The sequence below is a fragment of the Manacus candei genome, unplaced genomic scaffold, assembly GCF_025592945.1.
Source record: "Manacus candei isolate 608988 ecotype Guabito, Panama unplaced genomic scaffold, ASM2559294v1 h1tg000060l, whole genome shotgun sequence".
NCBI lineage: Eukaryota > Metazoa > Chordata > Aves > Passeriformes > Pipridae > Manacus > Manacus candei.
Window position 1 is genome coordinate 7545576 of NW_026138108.1, and position 23504 is coordinate 7569079.

General features: G+C 35.2%; 1 protein-coding gene across 15 annotated transcripts in view; it reads left to right on the forward strand.

Moving 5' to 3' along the window:
- SOX6 (SRY-box transcription factor 6) overlaps nucleotides 1-23504 on the forward strand; it is a 370227-nt gene that overhangs the window by 179974 nt on the left and 166749 nt on the right. For all 15 annotated transcript variants that reach the window (XM_051803959.1, XM_051803965.1, XM_051803957.1 and 12 more), the window contains one exon: nucleotides 17203-17292. In XM_051803959.1, the coding sequence (XP_051659919.1) occupies nucleotides 17203-17292 (90 nt within the window). The remainder of the gene's footprint in view (nucleotides 1-17202; nucleotides 17293-23504) is intronic.

The following is a 23504-nucleotide window of genomic DNA, read 5'->3' on the forward strand; positions in this document are numbered from 1 at the left end:
CATCTTTCCTCTTTCATACATGCAGAACTCGACTCCCTAAAACTTATGTGTTACATGTATGGATTAGAATTATTTTGTATTTGCTCACTGGTATTTAGCCTGTGGTCGCTTGACAAGTGTGGCATTTTTAGGGTAAGTGCTATTATTTTTTTAGGCTCAGGGTTTACAGTCGTCATTTCATTTGGAAAATGTGGACAGGATGAATGGGTTTGTTCCTTTTGTAGGGGATTACAATAATACACGGAAGCTTGTGAGTGCTTCTGACAGATGTGCTGGCGGCCTGCCACTGCGTGAAGGGTGCGGCTCTGACTGACAACTTGCAATTATGTGATGATGAATGGTTCTGATGTGTGTTCAAGAGAAAACCACTTTCTAGAAAGTGAAAGTTGTGCATACGGTTCCTATAAAGTAAGTCTTAAGAAAGGCCTTAACTTCTATTTTTTGTTGGGATAACCTATTTGAATCCCCTTTTCTGTCAAACTTTTTCTGGTTTTGATAAATAGGGGCCAAACCGAAGTTTATATGGGGAAAATTAGCTTTGGCCCGTTTTGGCTTAAGAAATGCTTTATCTGCATTTTTAGTCAAACTGACATCATCACTGTAGAGATATACAAATGCATACACACAGAGAAATACTTAAATATATACACATGACTTTGCAGTAGCCAACAAGTTCATCAAAGAAAATCCATCGAGCAAAAAACCACTTTTCTGTCAGGGGTATAATTCACCCATCAGTAGGACTGCGTAGCTCATGTTAGTGTTAATGGGAGTTTCAGCCACACACCAAAGACACAATGTACCCACAGAGGACTTATAAATGATCCCTTTCTTTGCTAGATTTGATCCAGACTTTTTTTTTTTTTTTTTTTTTTTTTTTTTGCAAAAGTCAAAGTCAGAGTCTCTGAGCAAGGAGACGTAAAGAAGGTCCAGTATAGGGACGGCACCTGACACCTTGGCCCTGGAAAGTTGTTACAGAATATAATTGATGTTGGTTGGTTTGGTATTGTTTTCCAATGTATTTAGTAGCTGATACGAATTGTCTAATTTTGGGGGGATTTTATGGGTAACTTCCTGTGATACTGTGAATTGAAACCAGAACACCTGCAAAACAAGAGGAATTGGGCTTTAAGATTAGGATGATCCCCACTGGTGTACTGCATACAGTTCCAGTGTCCCAGCATAAGAACTACATGGAACTGCTGGAGCAAATCCAGAGGAAGGCCATGAAGTTGGCAAGAGGACTGGAGCACCTCTCCTATGAGGGCAGGCTGAGAAAGTTGGGGCCGTTCAGCCTGGAGAAGAGAAGGTTGCATGGAGAGTTCATAGCAACCTTCTAGTACCTGAAGGGAACCTATGGGGAAGATTGAGAGGGACTCTTCATCAGGAACTGTAGTGATAAGACAAGGAGAAAGGGGTACAAATTGAAACAGGGGAAATTTAGGTGAGATATTAGGAAGAAATTTTTTTACTGTGAAGGTGTTTAGGCACTGGAAGAGGTTGACCAGGGAGGCTGTGGATGCCCCAAGCCTGGCAGTGTTCAAGGACAGGTTTGGTTGTGGGCTTAAGCAACCTGGTCTAGTGGGAGGTGTTCCTGCTGATGGCAGGATGGTTGGGACTAAATGATCTTTAAGGTCCATTCCAACCCCTTAAAATTTTATGATTCTATGTGCTGTCTGAGCAGGGAACAGGAGGTTGTAAAAGTTATGTTTAAAAAATAAAGAATTGAGCAAAGTTAAGAGTATGTGTATCTGCCCATGTAGCAAACATATATTTTTGGATGAAAAATTAGTGGTTTAAAAGTATTTTTTTGTGGTTTTCTGTTTGGCCAAACTCTACCCTTTTGGAGGACTGCTGGTCCTTGTCTGTGGTACAAAGGTGTGGAAGCTTCTTCAAAGGAAAAAGAGCACTCTTGAGTATAGGTGAAACATGTTCATGATATTAAAATTTTTAATTTAGTCTTTGCAAAAGTTGCCATTGTTAGAGAGAAGTTGTTGAGCAGCCTGATCCAACATGGTGTTTCCTGCATGGCTTTGCAGCAAATTATTATCATGGTTTTCTTATTACATTTGTTGTCAATATTCGTTCTTATACTCTATTCATCTGTTTAATAAGCATAAGGTTTCTACTACTGGGGCCTGTGTCTCTTGTCAGTATCCATACTATTTCACTAGTGTAAAAAGAGTAAAAAAAACAGTAATCAAAATGAAGGGGAAATTTTAATACTATTTTTGTAAGTAATTGCAAAAAGTAATGGAATGCTGCAATTTTTAAATTCTTAAACATATTTTCTGTAGTCTTAGGTATTGAATAGGTCCAGTTAATAGTTTTCAAAAGAAAGGAGATGTTATTGTCTTTGTGTCAAAGTTCACGTACATACCATGGTATAGGCTAGTACACTCATTAGGGAGTTACATTTTGCTGAAGAAGGGAACAGTTCACTTCCTATCAGCTAAAAGGCTTTTGGACAATTCCTGAAAATATCTGAATGTGGGATAGCTCACAGAAAGGAGTTGTTGTTCCTACATGCATGATTTTGTCACATTTCTTCTTACATGCCTAGAACCAGAAACTTTCTGAACTTGAGAATCTTGAGAAATATCACAGTAGAATTGAAAAAAATTCCCTGTGACTTTCAGCATTCCTGGACTGTACCAGCAGCTCTGGCACCTGCAGTGTCCACTTTGCCTTGGGAAAACTATGCCTGTGCATACTGCCTTCACCTCTTCGTGCAGGCAGAGGTTCAGTGTTTGTGGACCTCTTACTTAGGCTGAGCAGTTGTTTCAGTTCAGATAGTAAGTTTATGACATGCACAACTTGGAAAGGAAAAAGGACCAAAACCCCTGAGATTAGCTCAGCTGGTTAGAGAAAGGTGCTAATAACACCAAGGTTGTGGTTTCAATCCCCATGTAGGTCTTTCATGTAAGAGCTGGACTCGATGATCCTTTTGGATCCCTTCCAAATCAGAACATTCTATGATTAAAAACCTCTAGTTTTTTTCACGGCCTCTGAGTTCCGAAGAGTCTCTGAGTTTAATAGAAGTAATTCAGATGTTTTATTGTAATTTTTTGCAGGGGCCTCTCTCAGAAAGTAGGTTAGGTGCTGTACATGTAGCAGTAGTAAAAGCAAACAACAATCCTTGCCACAGAGAGCTCTCAGTCAAGTCTTGTAATAGGAGAGAACAGGTGAAAATCTGATTGGTGAGGAAAAGTGGGCACTGCTGACATTGACGTTAGCATATTGATGTAAGGAGCAGCAGTCACAGTGTGCCACCTGCCCAGCCATACATAAGGTGGTGTAAATTATACCTTGCCCATAAATAAGTGTTTAAAAAAAGCTTAAGGAACCAGAGACGTGTAACTTGCGATGTTTGAGATTCTGCTTTCCTAGTGCTCATGATTATATTAATAGTGTAAGGGCAAATATGGGAGCAGGGTTCAGGCAGCTTTGCAGCCCAGAGATTAAAGAGGTGATTAGTTGACAAAAAAGATTGTACAGTTGTCTAAATACAGTAAGTTTTGTGGGTAATGTCAAGATAAAAAGCGTAGTAAGATAATTTTCATGCGGAGTAAAGACAATGAAACTGCAACCAAAGGGTAAGAGATTGATGTCAATTTTAATGTATGTAAACACAAATTCGGTGGACCAAACTGTGAGCACGTGGAGAACCTGGCAGCAGCCCAAACTTCGGCTTTTGGCTTGATAGTAACGAGCCTTTGCATTGCACATTCAAACAGTTGTGGCCACACTACTTTTTCTGTATGAAGTCCATACATACATCCTTTGTATATAAAGGATCTAACCTTAGAAATCATGCAGTGTCCTTGCTAAAGAAACTCTAAAAGGAAGTATAAGTATAGAGTTTAAAAGAATAATTATAACAATTAAGAAATATATGATTGCTGTTGTGAATTTCATTTTTCCTTGAGTACCAGTGCATGAAGTACATTAGTCTGTGATTATTGAATGCAAAAGGAAACAAACCTTTGCCTGTTATTCATGCACTGAATTTGGTATTATATTTAAATTAATAAGGCAATATTAGACCACATAGCAGTCTACAACTTCTCTGTGAGGGCAAGAGGAGGGGCAGGTACTGGTCTCTTCTCTGTGGTGACCAGTGACAGAACCCGAGGGAAGGGTCTGAAATTCTGTCAGGGAAGGTTTAGATTGGATAGTAGGAAATAGCTCTTGCCCCAGAGGGTGCTTGGGCACTGGAACAGGCTCTCCAGGGAAGTGGTCACAGCACCAAGCCTGGCAGAGTTCCAGAAAGATTTGAACAATGCTCTCAGGCACATGGTGTGATTCTTGGGATTTTCCTGTGCAGAGCCAGAAGTTGGACTTGGATGATCTTCATGGGTCCCTTCCAACTCAGAATGTTCTGTGATTCTGTGAATATAATAATTTATCAATGTACTATGTCATTTAGTATTCAAAAAAAGATATTTCCTACCTGTCCTTTTCTTTGGACTGAATAATTCTAGGATCATAAATGAGAACTTATAATTGAGTAATCTTTTATTCTGATATCATGGAATTTTCTCTTGGTCCTAAATATGAAAAAACCCCAACATCTAAAAAAATAAGTCTGTGTTAGATTCTTTTTAATTGGTGTAAAAAATATACCATAAACCAACATTAAGCTACAATTTCAAAATAACTGTGTAAAATTTCATGCATGGTTACATTTTCTGGGGAGTTATGCAGCTAAAATTCACCTCATAAATTTAAACTGTTATAACTGCAGAGTCTGGATTAAATGAAAAAAAGGCAAGAAGGCTAAATGCTTAACAAAGAAATTGTGTAAATTATCTTTGTTACTTGAAATACAACTTGTAGTGAAGATTGTGGCATAATTGAGCTCCATGGCCTGTTTCTTGCTTGTAGTGAGGAAGATTCTGGAAAAGAAAGGTTGTTTAGTAGCAGAATAGGAAATAAAGAATAACTTGAAACAAATAGTGTGAACTTACTGTTGTTACCCTTCTATGTAGCTATGAAGATTTAATTGTACTGAATATGTTTTAACGTTTTGGGTAGCAGATTAAGTATTATTAAATCTCTCAGTTTACAAATGACTTTCATGTTCTTGGCTCTGATATTGATTGTATTACTGTGTTACATATTTTGGGAAGATGCTTATGGTGATTCATTTTTCCACCAATTTTGGTGGCAAAAATTATTTTCTGCTGTGAAACACAGGGTCCATTAGTGCACAGCAGTGTGACAGCACTTTCTCCAAGCAAACAGGGGAACCTACACAGGTCTGTCAGCCTGTACAGGGGGGGTGTCAAGATCTGCTCTGTCAGGAGAGCAAAAGGGGCTTATCCTGTTTTGCTGCACTAGGACAGGGTGCAACATGCACTCTTCTATTATCACTAGTGCTTTTGGTTGGTGAAGTGCAGTGCGCAGGAAATATTTCCTGTTCACTCTGTCTTTAATTAGGCAAGATCAATACCCTTCAAATTGCCATTGTTTCCAAATCTGACCACTAAATCTAATTTATAGAAGTCTGCTTTAAAGTTTTAAACCTGTGCTTTAAAACTTTTCGTTTTGCCCCATGTCTTCCCAACTGGTGAAAGTTTTCTTCAGTTACTCAACAGAACTTAAAATATACGAAAATTAAAACAATTTTTGTGTCAATGTAGATGATTTTCTTACATGATTAAGCAATACTTTTTCCTCAAGAAAGATTTCTGATTCATCCAGTTCACTGACAGGATGATCCTCCACGAATGTGAAACTATCCAGTAGCTTGTTATGTCCTTACTGGTCATTGAAACCTTAATGCCTATTAATTGCTTGTCATTTGAGCTCTGCTCTGAAGACATGGATATTACAAAATTGGCTAGTGTTATTTTCAGCATGTTCTGTAAATGTGCTACAAATAAATTATCTTCTCCAAACTTTTGTAAAGAGGGAAAAAAAGTGTACTCAGTATGCCAGCTTCACAGGTGTGGGACTAAGAGTTTGACTTTAAAAACATCATTGATTTCTTGGTTGTTCAGCTTGAGGTGTTTAGGCCCTGAGTCTTTTCTGGGGGACCTAACTTTGTGCAGCAGTTTATATATAGTTATATATATTATAGCCTCAATCTTTACATTGACTTTACATTGACACAGCTGCAGCTGTGAATGTTCAGCAGTTCCCCAAATAAAACCCCAAGTTTTTTTAAATTGAGCTCCCAGAAAATGAAACTGCGACCCATCATTTCTCCTCTGCAGTTCCCTCCCTCATTCATTTAGTTTCTTTGAACTTTTGCAATGAAATATAGACAATGACTGCATGGGCAAAAGCCTCATTTGCTCTGCAGTTCCAGTTTATGCCTTTGTCTATGATTATCCCATGTACTGAATATAGCAAGAATCCCATACAAAAATTTGGCATATTTTTGTTTTAATTAAAAAAAAAAATTAGAGAATATATCATAAAATACAGGGGGGCTGAAATAGAATTTCCTGGGTAACTGTAATTCTAAGATTTCCGTATCTTTCCATTCATTGACTATACAAAATTAATAATGTTCCTTTAAATGAAAAAAATGATGACTAATTTTCTGCTCCATGTATATAGGGAAGTGAAAATGCTAGAATATTGTTCTTGAAGATATTAGTTCCTTCTTTTCTTAAATCTTTGCAAAGATTTGTAAGAAGCCATCTATTATTCCTGAAATATATACCCATGACAGTATTATGTTAATGGTTGGATGCCATGATCTTAGAGTTCTTTTCCAACCTAAATGATTCTATGAATCTGTGACTTGTGAGGTTTGTAAACTTTTTAAAGCTCTGTTTGTTGGAATTAGCTCAGGAAAGTCTTACCTGATCTGTATTTTTATTTATATAGAATATGATAGTTTAAGTTAAAATTTTATTAATAAAAAAGGGGCTACAGAACTGATTTTGTCAGTGTATTGTAGTGTCCTGGAAGAGACTGCATTATGTGCCATAGAGACCTTCAGAAATGGTAATAGAGAGGAGATTCTAGCTATTGTTTTCATTCCTTTGCATCCTCGTTTGAAGTCATTTCAAATCAAGAGCATATTATTTTGCTTTCTTTGTATTACACTTTTACATTCAAAAATGCTTAAGGATTTCTCATGAAAAATTCTTTTTGTTATACAATTGTTTTAATTTCAGAATATTTTATGTAAGAGCTGAGTTAAGATTTTTATACACAATATTAAGAAGCCTTCAAATCTTTAAACAGATGTTTATTACTGCATTATTAGGGTAATGAGTAGAACATGATTTGGGGAACAAAATAGATGTCTTTTGAATCATTCATGTTTTGTTCCTAAATCATCTGGTGTCACAAATTTTGCAAGGAACATTAATCAGTTTAATAGAAACTGATTTTTCTTCCTTTTCAGGAAGTCCCCTCACTCCCATTCCCTCAGCTCCCTGAAACTAACCTGGTGTGAAGAAGCCTCCACACTATTGTGATTTTGTATTACCTTTTGTTTAAGATGCTTTTACTCCTCAAAACTTTGACTGATCTTTTCATATTAATTTTACAGAATTTCTACCTTGTTAAAAGATGCAATAATTAATTGGCATTGCACTTAATAGGAGAAGACTCAATAACACAAATATCTATTTGTGTCCAGATAATTTCTTAAGTTGAGATGGGATCCTCTGCTTTTTTAACTTGATATAAGAATCTGGGAGAGTTGTGCAATGTTAAGAGAAAGAAAATCTGCCCCCATGTCTTTAATAAAATGAATTCAGTGACTGGGTTTAGAATGCAGCTGAGCAGAGGTGGACATGCCATCTGCAACTTCTTGAGCTACTAGGGAAATTAATTTTTAAAAGAAAGACACTCCATGTCCAAAGACCATATGATACATGATTTTTCCAGAGAAGTTTAAGAAAGAAAGATTTAAAGATTAAATTCTCAATAGTTTGTTTGAGGAATGAAGAGAAGAATGTCACTTCAGTTTGGAAGTGTTTGAGAGGAGTGGATGCAAAAGATGAGAGCGAATTGTTTAGGGTTATAAAAGGACTATAACAAGGTACAGACATATGAGATTATGAGAAAGAGTAATTAGGCCAAATATTGGGAGAAATTTCAAATCTCTTTAAGACTAAGTAGGCTATGATGGAGCTATGCTGGTGAGTTCTAGCTCACTTATTGGCTCAGTCACTCTTTTCCACTTTGAGGTATGAAAAAAAGATCTTCTAGAGATGGTCAATATAGAAAAATGTGAAGATGTGGAGGCAAAGAAAATAATGAAGATTGAGCTCTGCTTCCATTAGCACAACTTTCTCCTTTTGCAAAACAACAAATATTGCAAATCCTATAGGTTTAGTTACTTTGCTAGTGTGTGCATAGTGAGAAACAGGAAAATAAATCTGTAGTTCTCCTTTTTTATATCAGTTTATATAATCTTCTGGCGAGTGATTACAAGCAAGTCGTCTATCCCTGATTGCTGTTGTGTTAAGCCTGATGTTTTCTCTTGCCAGTATTCTATGTTCACTTGGGAAGTAAATAGAGGTACACATACTTAGGGGATACGTGTATTCGTACAACATACTGTGTACGATGATTGTAATGCAAATAAGGTAATACCTTCAATGAATACAGCCAATCTAACATTAAAATATAGCTTATCATGGAAGGGAAATTTTAAGTGGAGGAATGAAATGTACATGTAATTTTGATAGACTTAAAAGATATTTCTCTTCTACTAATGTGCCAAAACATTGCATCCAAGCAATTACACTGACACTTGAGAAAGCTCCTTTTGACATACATAGTGTATTGTCTAGTGCAGTGTTCATGAAATTAACATTTTCCTGAAGTAATCATATACAATTAAGTGACCAAATAGTTCTGAGGCAATACAACTCTATTTCACAGGAACTAAATATATTTCTTCACACTGATCCTGCATGTTTTAGTTGAGCAGTCATTAGCATGTTTATAATGGTTCTAATTTAGCACAACATTTTCTGAATTTTATCCTTGAGTCATTTACAAATTGTTCATATTGAGTAAACAAAGGAAACAGATTGCATTTTATACTTAGTAATTTATCTGAAAGAAGAGGGGAGGGTTAATTGTCTAAAAGTTTTGCTCTGTTTGGGGAAGTGATTCTAGTCTTGCATTGCTTGGCACACAATGCTTTTTTCCCTCTGTTCCAGGGGGAAAAGAGAAAAAAAAGAATGGAGGAGTGAGTAAAATGAAAAATTAGGAGCAGGACAAGATTTGCCACTCCCAAAGGGGAGTGTGGAGCAGAATTTGAGCTGGCACGAGATTATCTAAAACAGTTGGTGCATTCCTTAATGATCAAGTGCTTGAGAAGTCCAGCTCTCTCTCACAGAGCATCTGTGTTGATGTTTATATCAGTGCCCTGCTGTATGGGAAAAGCATGCTTTCTCTTGTTGCTTTTCTAAAAATAGTGTGGCATATAGCATTGTATGAGTTATTTTAAGAGAACAAAAACATTTGCAAGGTTAAAGGTCCTGCTTTTAATAAATAAATAAAAATAAAGGTCAGAACTGTATCTTGGGTTATTCTTTCCATGAAATTCAAACTCCTTTTTATCTAGAGTTTTGCATTGAGCAGAATTCTGCTCTTTGCACTAGAGAATTCCTGTTCAAGCAAGCCATTTTAGGCAGAATTGGTACAGGCTCAGACTCTACAGTTTTTTCCCAGTAGCCACATCACAGAAAGCAGGTCTGAAAATTACCCCCAGTTTAATTCCAGTGTTTCTGTTTAGAATGTCTGTTGTTTCATGCAAGATCTAGACCATTCAAGTAGTGCAAATGAATTCAGAGGAAAACCAGAACATTTTAATGCCTAATTATTTTTAGTGAGCTTGGAGAGTTTTAATTAAAAGTTAAGAGAGCTCTCCAAGCTCTTACAGTTCTAATTTTATCATATTGTGGAAATCTTGTCACTGTGAAAAAATGTACAGCAATTGGCAGATCTGCTTGGTTCCCTGTCCTAAACAAAACTGTATGTTAGGTAGTCAGATCTCAGTTGTATTTCCATCATTGCTCTTGCAAGAAAACATCTACTGTGAGCTGACTGCCTTTTGCATATGATTCTATTTAGGAAGGATTCTTTGCCTTTTTTACTTGTTTGTTTGTTTTTGTTTGTTTGCAGTGTTTATTCCCCCCCCCCCCTTTTTTTTTTTTCTTTTACAATACTGCCTGGGTAGGAAAGAGTCAATATGAGAGGAGGGAGTAAGTGACTGGCCAGGATTATTTGTCTCCTTAACATCCTAAGCAAGATATAGAATTTAGGAGTGATTTGATTTTATTTGTATTTTGCAATAAATAAAGCAAAAGGGATTAGCTTGTCTTCCTGTTCTAAATGTCACTTTGCTCATTTTTGAGTTGTGATTGCATTTTTGTTTTTTCAAGAACTTGTTTTCTGAAAGTTTATTAAATCAAGAAATTCTTGAAAAGTTGGCCAGAGAGATAAGTTCACTGGGTAACAACATGTTGAAATACCTTATATTTTAATTTTCTGATAGACCACGACAATTAATTACAGTATGAGAATAGTATGGAAATTGAGAAGGATGAGATGAGATTCCTCTGACCTGCCGCTCCACTGACAGCAAGATTGGAGCCAAGCTGCTTGTGAACAAGAGACAGTGGCAATACATTGCAACTATGTGTGTTAAGCCTTCAGGCTGATTTTTGATTAGTTTTGTATTGTTACTGTCTCCTATTCTTTTATTTAAAATTTATTGAAACAGAAAAGGATAATTTGTGCTTGAAAGAAGAAAAAAGTAACTATGGCAACAAAAAAATCTATTTTAGTAACAAACTTTACATCCTTGGAATAAAACAGGATAGATAGTTCCATCCAGCAGTTAAGTTTCTAATAGTCACGATTGAATTATATTTTATTTTTCAAATAGTGAATGAAAACATAAAGTCCTTAATTTAATTTTGGATTGTTAGAAGATTATAAAATTGTGTTCTTTCAAAGTGAATTAAATTAACCTTTTGCCTTTCCTTTTGATACTGAAATGTTAGAGTTTGCATATAATTTTAAAATACACAGTATGAAGCATGAAAATTAGGAAGTATTTTTATGATCTAGTTCTGTACTAGGTGGTTCTTTATCTCAAGGAAATCTGATTGGCAGTGAACTCACAAGAGATGCATAAGCAAGCTGTTGTCATGTACTCAGAGAAGGATCAGTTAATCAAAAGTCCCAGCACAAGTCTATTAAAACACTAGATTTTAAAAAATATACTTAGTTTTCAGAATAATTCACAATTTTTGTGAATGGATCTAATAATAGCACTGATGGACCTGGTGTTTCAGTTTAATTGTAGGTAACAAACATTGACTAGAGTAAATCTAAATTCTGCTTGACTTTTATTCAGAAATATTTGTAAAGTACTGATTTAATTTTGATTTTTCTACTCTGAAGAGTATTTAGTATCCCATGAAGAATATTGAAACAAGTATGCCTCTTTCACATCCATGATGTATTATTATTTTAGATGTCATGTACTTAGCTTCACTCACTTGAAAGAAAACCCCATTTGCACATGGAGCATGTGGTGAGATATGCAAGGGTACAACAAGAAGCAGACCAAGAAATGGTAGTCACTTTAATGCTTATTTGCAGTTTAGCTGGTTTGGGGGGAAAAAAGCAGCTCTTCTGTGGAAGGAATCCAGTGCGGTAGGCCAATGTCTGTCACAAGGAGTTCATACTCTCATTTAACATTGTTTCAAAGAAAAAACCAAACCCACACAATACTTTTTCTCTAACAAATGTTTCATAGATGCTGACACGCTAATTCCACTTGTGCTGTTTTTCTTATATAGACTTGAATGAGGCATTTGAACTTATTTGACAAAAGCTGATCCAAAGGACACCTTTTGTCTCCCCTGGAGCTGAAGGCAAATAAATGTAATGAGAGTAGATTTGGGAATATAGAACATTAGAGATGAAGGAACTTGCATAGTGCTAGGTAGTCCCAAACCCTGCAAAAATGAGATCTTTTTATGTTTAGCAATATCTACTGAATTATAATGGGATATAAGTACAGACTATAGTCCTGAAATAGAGACAAAGATGCCTCTAGGTCTGTACTATCGTTCTTCTAAAATGCAGAAAGGAACTGTATCTTCCTCCTGCTGAGGATCTGATCATGCTTTAGAACAATTTCTCTTGCAGCATGCCTGATTTCTCTTCTAAATCCTCTACCTTGTCTTTTCCAGTGCCTCTTTCCTTGAGATGTAACAGTTCAGATGCATGTAGAAATATGTCACCTATACCTCTATACCTTTGATTGAATTATATTTCTCTATTGCTTATGAACTTGCCATGCATTTGCAATCATTATTAATAAATCAATGTGCTTTTGTCTTCTGTCACAAAGTAATGTATGCATTCAAAAAGAATTGTATGCAAAACAAGTCATGTTTTAGAACTCATATCATTAATAATTATCAGTTTGCAGTATTGTTAAACATGTTTTGAGGGAAGCTTATTAGAAAAGAAATAACAAGGCACTGCACAGTAGAAAGAATAAGACAGTTCAGTTGATCACTGGTATAGATGTTATAAATATGCCAGTCTGTACTATAGTGTTTTATTAAGTCTCAAAAAGTCAAAGCTGATTTGAAATAATAATGTCTGACAGTCAGTGCTTTGAAGTTTTGCTGCTGCACTCTCACATTTAGGTTTTCTTTTATGTATGACTTTACCATAAAAAACAAAAACTCACGCATGGCATGAACGTCTTTTTTTTTGTGTCTGTATTTCAAAGAGAGTAATAGGAGGCTGCTTCAGTGAATTAAAAAGAAAAAAAAGGAACAACCCCCCAAAATCAATGAGAATGGGTGCAGGCCACTGTAAGGTCATACAGTATTCATGTAAGATATAGCTGGGGTTGGTAACTTGTTGATGACTGTAAAAGTGAAATTAAAAGAAAAAAAACACACAAAAAACCCCTGAAAATAAGGGGAGAATAAGGATGAGACAAGAGGCAAAAGCTACTCTTGATTCAAACAAGATGACTTTCATTCAGTCAGAAGAACTTGAGAGCTTGGCTGTGATAGCTAACACGCTCGTTCTTCATCACCGGTCGTGCAACAAAGAGCTGGATTCCATCCATTCCATGACTGATTGATTACCCAACGGACAAATGTTAATTCTTTTCATCGATGCTTTGTCATTGTGAAGAGATCCTTTTCAGCTAACACCTAGGGTTTTTTCCCTTGGCTTTTTTTTCCCCCCCTGATTATATATCTTTTAACATCCTCTTCTCTTCACCTTTTCAAAACTGTCATGTCTAACAAGATTCTCACAGTACTTTAAACTCCTTTAGTTTACAATTAAAATTGCTAACTAAGTATGTAACAAACCATGATATTAAATAATACTCAATGATTTAATTTAGTCATCATAATTATACTTAACCTGTTTGCTGTCCTTGAAGGAAATTTTTTTTCTAGTTCACAAGAGAATATAAAGGATGAGAAACTGCGTGTTTTTCATAAAATAAATTGCTCCAGTGCAACTTCATGAGTTTGATCTTACATGTGCCAGTAGAAAATATGCTATTTTGTGGCATAAGCATAACTGTGGTTTATAAAGTCAGTGAGAAGAGCTAAAAATGTATAAATGCTAATTTCTTTCATTGCTTCTTTATAATTGTCTTTAGCAAGAATACCCCTGAATTTTGAAAATGTCAGGATCCACAAGGTTTTGGAATAGTGCTGAAGCAGAGCCTCAGTGCAGGGAGAGTGATGCAGTGCAGATGTGAATTTGGGCTTCTTTCTTCAGTGTTCAGTGCTGGATTCCAAGTCGATGTTTTGTTTCTATATTGAATCAAATCAGAAAATGAATCAATATGGATGAAGACATTTTACTGATGTCAGAAGATATCTTTGTAGATTTTATATGTCTGTAAAAATTAATTTTTAGTATAGAAATAAGAAAAATCCCTTTCTGATTCATAATCCTTTTCAAAATGTGTTTGTGAACACAGAATACAGAACTTGAAGGGAGACGTGCCTTTCAAGTATAAGCCTTTATATTTGGTTTTGTGTCTAATGTGGAAGACCTCCAGAGAGCTTTGACACATATCATTATTTTAAATTCTAAAAAATTATGCAGAATAAACATGCTAATTGAAAATTTACAGGATTTCAAGAGAGCTATTTTTACAATGTTATGAAAAAGTTTATTAAAAGGCTCATTGTGTAATCATTTTGTAATCTTCCCAAAAACAAAATACAGTAGCTATAAATTGTGTGGTCAGATCTAGAACATAGAATTTGAATAAGATAAGGGTGTTAAAAGAACTCATTCTTAAGGAATTTTTCAGTCATTTATAGAGATAAAAATTCAAACTTGAAATGTGATTATATCAAAAAGAAGGCACACAAATAGACCTGTTTTTCATTCTAGTTCTTTCTCAGTCTGTCTGCAGAAATGTATTTTTTTTCCTTACATAATATAAGAATACTACATGCGTGTTCTTAAGAACGATAAGAGAAGAAACAAAACAAGTGCTTTTGAGGAAAGTATTTTCTCAACTACTGTAATATGCTAGTTACCTCTTTTTTTTTCTTTTTTTAAATGAAATGGGGTTTTTTTGTGTGAATTGAGGACAATATCTTAGGTAAAAGCAGTAGAATACATCATTTATAGCAAACATCAAAATAAAACTCTAAGGATCTTTTTTTCAGGGACGAGGGGTCTGAAATTTTGGCAGGGGAGAAACATAGAAACGTCTTTTTAAACTAATCATGATATCACAAAAAAGGACAAATTATAATGTTCTATTGGTAATTGATGGTTATTTCTTGATTCTCCTATTATCAGGCCAGAACTCATAAAAGTAATAAGTGCCTGTTATTGTTAAAAGTAAATTGTTATTATATAACAAGTATTTTAACACTGCCTATTGCAACTTACAGCTCCTTAATTTTGTCTCTTTCACAGAAAGATATAATTAGTAAATAAATTAGCTTTTCTGCTGAAATATTACTTCAAAAATATTTATGAGCTGCGTTGTCTTTCCATGGAGGCTTGCACAGTGAAAATGTGCTGCAATTAAAACCTGATCTTTGATCTTTTGGTAGTTACAGTTTGGTTTGTTTTCAGCTGGTTTTTGTTTTGTTTGGGTTTTTTTGTTTGTTTGTTTATTTCAAATGAGCGATACTAATGTGAATTTTTAGACTGAAATGACTTGCACCCTAAAATATGATTGACCATATGACCTTTTTTTTCTTTAAACTTCTCCCTAAAGCTTTAACTCCTCCTTTTGTGACCTGTTCGAATGCTTCTCCTCCCTCTGAGTATTTTTGGAATCCTCTGAGGTGGAACAAACTGTTACCCGTTGTAATGAAATGATCTGTGTTGCCGTTCTTAAATCTGGGCTTTTTTGCTTTTGCTTTCACTTGTGTGAGTGCTTCTGCTGAGACTGCTGACGTGGGAATTTGAGCCACGATTTGACCTTAATCTGCCAGTAATTTAGCAGAAGACAAGTTAGGCTGAATTCTTCCTTCTTGTACAACCTAATGTTAATTCCTAAGTGACAGGAGTGGGATCAGTACTAGAATTATCAAAATTTGGAATCTTATTAGCTATTTAGAAAGCACTGTATGAATTGTTCTTCTCCTAACACAAGTGGCACCTTGCTGTGAGAGTTTCTAGCAAGTGAAGGTGTGTGGCTATTCCCAGTGTATGCCTTAAGGAGTGATGTGCTCAACACAACCCAGAGTGATGTGTAGTCTTATAATGAAGGCTTTCTGCAAAGATTTACTTTGGGAACATTCAGATAATGTTTTTGATATCTTGCAAAACTGACCCTAAGGGTTTCCAAGGAGTTTAACATAAACATTGTTGATGAGTCTTTCTACAGATGAAAGTAAATGCACAAAGTTCAACAGAAATTCTGTTATTGCTAACTGGGAAGGAAAAATAAGTGTTCAATTGTTTGCAGAGTTTGCTTGGTAATTGTTTATAAATCTGAATTGTGGTTCCTAAAGTCATAAAAATCTGTAACACAACATCAACCACAGAATCATAGAATGGCCTGGTTTGGAAGGGACCTTAACGTTCCAATCCCCCTGCCATGGGCAGAGACACCTTCCACTAGACCAGATTGCTTTGCATTTCATCCAACCTGGCCTTGAACACTCCCAGGGATGGGGCACCCACAACTTCTCTGGGCAACCTGTTCCAGTGCCTCACCACCCTCACAGTAAAGAATTTTTTCCTAATTCTAATCTAAACCTACTCTCTGTTTGAAGCCATTACCTCTTGTCCTGTCACTATATGCTCTTGTAAATAGTCTCTCTCCATCTTTCTTGTAGGCTCCCTTCAGGAGAATTTGTAGGCTTGTAGGCTCCCTTCATAAAAATTCCCATATTAAAAGTCACCTTCTGTAAGCTGTCTGCAAGGTTATGTATGATTTAGTCTTCAGAGCCAGTTAGTTTAATTTAGGAACTGAAAAAAACTTTAGAATTTATTGAAGTCTGTTATCCTCAGTATCAAATTTTGTAGTGGAATTGGGGTCTGATCATAGAAAACTTACTAAGGCCTCTTCTACTTTCTCCAAAGTGTAATGACTTCAGTGACAGTTTTGCCTGCAGAAGGCCTCCCAGATTGGGGTAACAACTTGAAATGTATTCTGAACTTCATATTACGAAAGCCTCTCTTCTAATCATTGCATGTTGTTTATAGTGTACTGAGAAAATTCCTGATACTGTGAACATCGAATATGTAGAGTGCTTTTATGAATTCCATGGAGACATTACATGAATAACTTTTGCATTGACATGGGTATAAAAATGGGTTTCAGATGTCACTGTGTGCCAAATTTCCAAAAAAAGCTACTAAATCTTCATGTATAATTTCAAGTGTACAATCATTCTCAAATGAAAAAGACAGAATTCATATATACATTGGCAATCTATGCATGTAAATTGGCAGTTAGCATGCATAAATCCTCAACTAGGTTTTTCTTTCAATTAGACCCTTGTTAAATCCATAGTAACTCCATTAACCTCAGGGGAATTACTTCGGATTTAAAATGCAGTTAAATAAGAACTCTGTTTGGCTGCAAGTTCATTTCCCTTCTAAACTATCATTCAACTGGTACAGGAAGAACAGTTTTAAAATGAAGGTGGCACCTGTTTTCCTGATATGTGAGGATATATTTGATAATTCTGTTTCTTTCTTTCTTTCTTTCTTTTTTTTTTTTTAAAATAGATTCATCCTGTATGGAAAAGCTACTTTCTAAAGACTGGAAGGAGAAGATGGAAAAATTAAACACAAGTGATCTCCTTGGTGAAATTAAAGGTATCTGACTAGATCAAATTTTAAATGTTTGCATATATTTTAAAAAGGTGATTGAAGATTTTTGAAAGTTCAGAAAAAATAATAGAAATAGCTATAATAACTAGAGGGTGCCTTCCTCTTATTAGTCAACTCACTCTGGTTTTTAATGTTTATCTTTGAAATGATGGATGAGTCTGCCAAAAAAAATAGAGTATGTCATAATCAGTTATAGGCAGTATCAAGGATGTTATCACAAACACCAGGTTAGTTACATTAGTTCATTGACATGAGCTATATATCTCTGAGCAGAGGAAGAGGAAGAAACATGGAGTTATGAGTACTTGGTACTGCTTCTTCCCAGTTGCATAAATTATATGTAGAAACTGCTTTCAGATTATAAAAGGGGGTAGTTGTGTGATTACTGTTCTAAATATTTCATTCAAAACTGGCAAAAAAAAAAGTGTTTGTTTATATTAATTCCATTTCTGCAGAGAAAGAGCAGCTCTGGATGAAATTTGGGACCTACTGAAACCAGTGCAAGTTTTACTGTATATATGGACAATAAGTTCCAATATTTTCACGATTTGTTGAACCTACCAAGCTAGGAAACGTGGAATTCTCTTGACAATTAAGTATTAGGTAGAACAACTTGAAGTGTTTTTCCCTACCCATCAATTTTTCCATGCATTTTCTTAGTGAGAAGAAATTCGGTGTTATTGGTTAAACAACAAATCTAAAAGGTGGGGGTTTTGTGCTGTAAGAAGGGAACATAAGGCATGTTTGAGGAGTACACAAAGTACCTAAGATTCATTTCTCTTCAGTTGTATAATTTTATTAAATTGCAACTAAGGTGTGGAGAAAAAGAATTATGCTCATAATATTAATAAATCTTTACTGTTAAAAAAAAGATTCTATTTAATGAAAATTGATTATTAGGGTTTCAAGTTTCCACCAGGGAAATTTAAGATAGTACAATTTTCTTAAAATTTTTTTTAATTATACAAATAGACAAAAGATTGGCCGTTTTTAATAAATAAGTTGTAACTAGTTCCTTCAGGATCAAAAATCTCTTGGATTCTCCTGATTTTTCTGGCAGAATTAGGATAATGCATGTATGTTAAGCAAGTAAGAAATCCTATAGTAATATCAGTGGCAGAAACATAGTATACAATTTTACAGGAACGTGTTAAAATTGGCTGTAATAAAATCCCCCAAAATTATGTCTTGAAATCACATTCTATTTAAAGCCATATTGTCTCTTAATAGTGTGAAAAACGTTGAATGCTTGTTCAATTATTATTGTCTATTAATTGCAAAATATAGCTACTTAGTCTTTAAATAGAAACTACTTGAATGCTATTAGCGAATCAAATTTAAAAGAGGTGGGATCTCTAACAATGCAGAATAATGTTCTTTATTCTTTTATATGGCACAAAAAGCTTTTTAATGAGCTTTCATTTACTGAAAAAAAAACTTTGTTTTTTCTGGATTTATGTTGTTCCCCCTCTTTTCTTAGCATATATAGTCTCTGCTGAGTGAATGGGTAGAGTTCTTGCTTCTAACCCTTTTCTCGTCTACCTACAAAGCATTCTCACTCAGATTTGGAAGAATTTTCAACTCATTCAACTACCCTTTCTGGGTAGGGAATAGCTTATTAGCTGTATAAAAAGGATCATCAGATTAGGCTCACCAGATTTATGAGGTTGACAGTCATTCAGTTAGTTTCCACAGCTCTTTTCCTGTGTAACCTGTCCTTAAGTGGTCACAATGTCTGCAATATTCATCTATGCTATTAGCTGGCTTCCAGCAAGATGCAATAATGAATCTTTGCTGCTGCAACTGCATGTAAACTTTTTACAAAATAGCACCAACGTGGAAGATAAAGGATGGTTGCTCTTGTGTTGTGCTTTACACTTCAAAACTCTTGACAAAGACGTTGGTGTCATTTTGTACAAGAAGAAAACTAGATGCACAGTTACATAGCAGGAGTAGTGGCAGGTCTGAAGTTGAACTCATTCCCTTTGGTTTCCCAAATTCATGGCCTAACTGCTGTCCTCAGGTTGGTTACCTCCAGCTGATAGAATTGCTATTTACCTGATAGTTGGGTATTAGCTCATATCAGCATTTGTGTACCTTAAAAATCATCTCAAAAAGAAGGAAACCCAAAAAAATCAACAATCAAGTACATGGCAGCATGAAAACAGGACTACATGAAGGAAACAAAATGAAGTAGGGGAACCAGAGAGAATTTTTAATTCACCAAAGAAGCATACTTTAAAATAAATTCTTTCATTGTCCAAGGTGGTAGATTGCAAAATCATGAAGTTCATTTCCATAGTGCTGATTGAATTTTCAGCTGTGTAACTGGCAGGGCATGATGAGGTCTGAAAAAACTACATTTGAAAATCTGTTGTCTCTGGGAGGGCAGATATATTTTTTCTTAATTTCTGTTAGATTCTAAATAATTTTATTTAATTGGCTGATATTTTTGGCTTTTCTGCAGACTTTCTGCTCATATTACTGAGAACCTAACTTAAAGACATGAAGCAATGTAGTAAAAATAAATGGATGAATTCATTAGAGGAAAAAAAATTTTGATTATAAGAAAGCAAGGTGTGGTCCTGTGAGGAACTGCTCTTTGCACTGACTGTTACTGGGAGTTGTTTATTTTAGAGAGAAGGCGTTGTTCTCGCTAAGGATAACCTGAGCACATATTCTTCCTCTGTGTCTGCACAACTACAGCTCTCCCCCTTCAGTGAAAGACTGGCATCTTGGTTGTGGGAAGGCAGCTCACTAAGAATCAGTGCCAGAAAAAAGGATGAAAGCAGAAAAAAAAAAGTACCACTGACACAAACTGTTTCTATTCATGTTTGGGAAGCACACAGACGAGAAGAAAAGATAATTGGTTGAGAGAAACAAATAAAAATGGTATTTTCTTGCTTTACCTTCTATATTTAGAACACAATAGTGTTAATCAAGACATAATTATAAACTATATCTATTAATTCAAACAATAGAAGCCAATACAAAAGTAACAAACAGTGAATAATTCGTTTTTTCTCAGTGTGGGATTGTTCCTGTTCACAATTACTTTTGCATAGTGTGCTTCACTTGTAAAACTGCTTTTTCTGAGTTTCTTTATTAGGATTTCAGTTATTGATAATGGTCCAGATTCTTCCTTGAATTCCAGCCAAACAAGCCATTGACTTCAGGGAGGTTTCATGAAACTCTGAGGAGCATTTGGCAGAATGCTTTGTAGCCAAATTCCAGTGGTTAAATAAGTCTGCTTGTTCATTTGATATGTTTATAAATGAAACTCATAGGTCAAATTTTCAAAGATCTATGAAGCAGTTGAGCTGAGTTAAATGCCCTGCTCACCTGGAAAAAAAACCCAACCAGAGCTGCCTATACAAATAATTTGATTATTTGCTATTTGCCAGGGTGCATGTGCAAATAGATTTATTTAAGGTATACAAGCAATTTGTTAGGCTTATGTCCAGCTTTTGCAGTATTGGGTCTTTTTTTTATAAAAACTAGGATCAGGAAATACTTTTTGTTCTAATTGTTGTTATTATGTATTTGAATAAACAAAGTGATGCAGGACTCTTTTCTGTATTTTCAGGTATTTTCAGATACTTGGGTGCACAGAGTTCTGTCCTCACCCTCCCTCACTGCATGTATTTCTGTTGCTTAGTTATCTGGTTTTTCTTCAGCAGCCACAGCTAGGCAGAGTAGCATCATTTATCACTATACAGAGTCTGTTTTAAGTTTTCTGTTTCTGTTCCAAATATAAATCTCTGGAATAGCATAGTCTTGCATGCATCAGGCAGTTGTCCTACTGAAATAGCCCGCAATGGTCTTTCTCAGCACACAGAGTCTTTGAAGATCAAATAAGAAAGGTCAGTCTTTAAGTAACTTAAGCAATGATGTTATCGTGAAAGGGTCAGAATTGGTCTAGCAGCCTTAGAGAAGAGTGACTCCTGGGTCACCAGCTACTGTGTTGCAGGTTAGTCCTCTGGCTTCCATTGCTGGTGTTTACAGCTGGAACTATCTGTATTTATAGGCATTGTGACTTGAATGTCACATGCTGTCTTTGTACAGTATACTCTATTTTGGGGAGGTGAGTGATTGGTGTCCGTAGCTTTATCCAATACAGAAGGCTGTTTCCATTATGTGGAATCCTGTGCTTATTCCTTCTCCTTTTATATTTGCTACTTTATCAATAAGAGCCTAAATCTCCTGTTTTGTGTGACATGTGCACATTTAATGGACTCAAAATATTTGGGTAGGTGGGAGGCAGCATTCCTGTTTCCTAGGAAATGTTGAATTTAGCAAAGTGAAGAAACTTCACCCCCTTCATAGTCTCCTTCTAAGATATACTATAAACAATTTTGGAAAGGATATTTGTCCCTCATATAAAGAAACAGAGGAGACTCAAAGAGGTGCTTTCTAGGAGCATTTTTTTGGTGTGTATTAGTGACTGGAAGAGGACAGTGAGGCACAACTGTTTGAATCTAGTAATTTAACACTATCCATTTCTGGAATAGTCTTGGAGAGAGTTGTGCATGAATGAATCCTTGAGAAAGTTTATGTTCTCCTTTTTTACAAGTGAATTCATTTGTTTTTTAAGCATGGTTTATGAAAAATTTTAAAATGTTATTTTTTCCTTCTATTTTATAAAATTTGTCTTCACAGATAAGCTTTCAGGTGTTTCTTGATGCACTGTATCAAACCAAGTGAAGGTCATTTTGAGGAAAATAAAACCTGTTTCTCTGTAGCCCTGATCAACACTATAGTCTGACTTTACAGTAATTATTTTTCAGTATAATTGCTGAAAATTCTTTCTCATGAAGTCCAAGGGTATATAGCAGTCTGCCTCATAAATATGTATAAATAAATATATATAAGTCTTATATCACAGAGACACTCAGAGGTTTTTAATTATGTCACTTTGTATGGCTATAGACATTTCAAAGCTCTCCTTTGTGCTCTCAGTTATAAACGTATTTTATTTCTTTTGAAGTCTGTGTGATATACATACTAGCAATTAAAAACCCAGCTCGGGCTTTGAGACACAAGGTCTTCTTAATTAAAACTCAAACAAAAGCTACAAGCAGAAGCCCCACTATATGATTAAGGTCTAAAATGTTATGATACATTAGAATCATTGTTAACTGTTAGGATTTAAAAAATCAATACACAGGAAAAAGGATCAACTGGTTCCAATTAGTGAAACCAATGAAAATATCCAACAAAATAGCACAACCCAGAACCCCTACACCCAAATCCTTAAGAAATTGGTCCTGATTAGAAATATACTACAGGCTATAAAGGTTTCTCATAATGAATTTATTGCCATGATCCAATGAAGTGATATGTTTAGCTTTGTGTTGTAGCTCTCCAAATCAGAGTGATGCTTTTGTTTTACCATTACTCCAGTCATTAGCACTTTGTGTAACATGACACAAAGGCTACATTTCCAGGTCTAACCTGACCTTCTAAATTTGAATGACTGAATATTTCATAAGCACTTTCAACAGTTAATGTTTGCATGCACTTTAGCCTGATTTGCTTGAAGAATGTAATGGATTCCAAAATAAAAATATTTTGGTTAAGCCTACCAAGCCCCATTGTATATATTTGTTATGATCAAGGTACCAACACAATTAGTTTGACTAATCACCAGTGTGAAATAGATTAAAATCTACTGTCTTATGTCTTCTTAACTTTTTTTGATTTGAAATATGGTTCTTCAGATTCTGGATTTAAAAAGACATACCCCCAAACCGTACAGACAGAGAGAGGATAGTTCTGTGGAAGGGAGTGGGACTGCTCACTGTACATAATGCTGTTATTTAAATTATGTACATGTAAGTCTCAGAAGGATAGAAGCTGTATTTATCACGTCAAAAAAACCCCAAACATTTTTTGTTGCTCTAGTCTTTTAGTCAGAGGGTTGTATTTCAGTGGCACCTATCATGATCATGCCTGCTTCTAATGTTAAAAGTTAATGACTATTACCATTTCTAGTTCTTAAAACTCCACAACTATAAATTACATTGTAATCAACCTTTCACATAAATCAAGTTCTCTACATTGTTGAGTATATTTTATAAAAAATAATAACCAGGATGCATGCCATTTATTTCCAGGCACATAATGAATTTTATACTTACTGCAACCACATATATCTATACATTTTTTACCCTATTAGTGTATATTTCTAAGCTTAA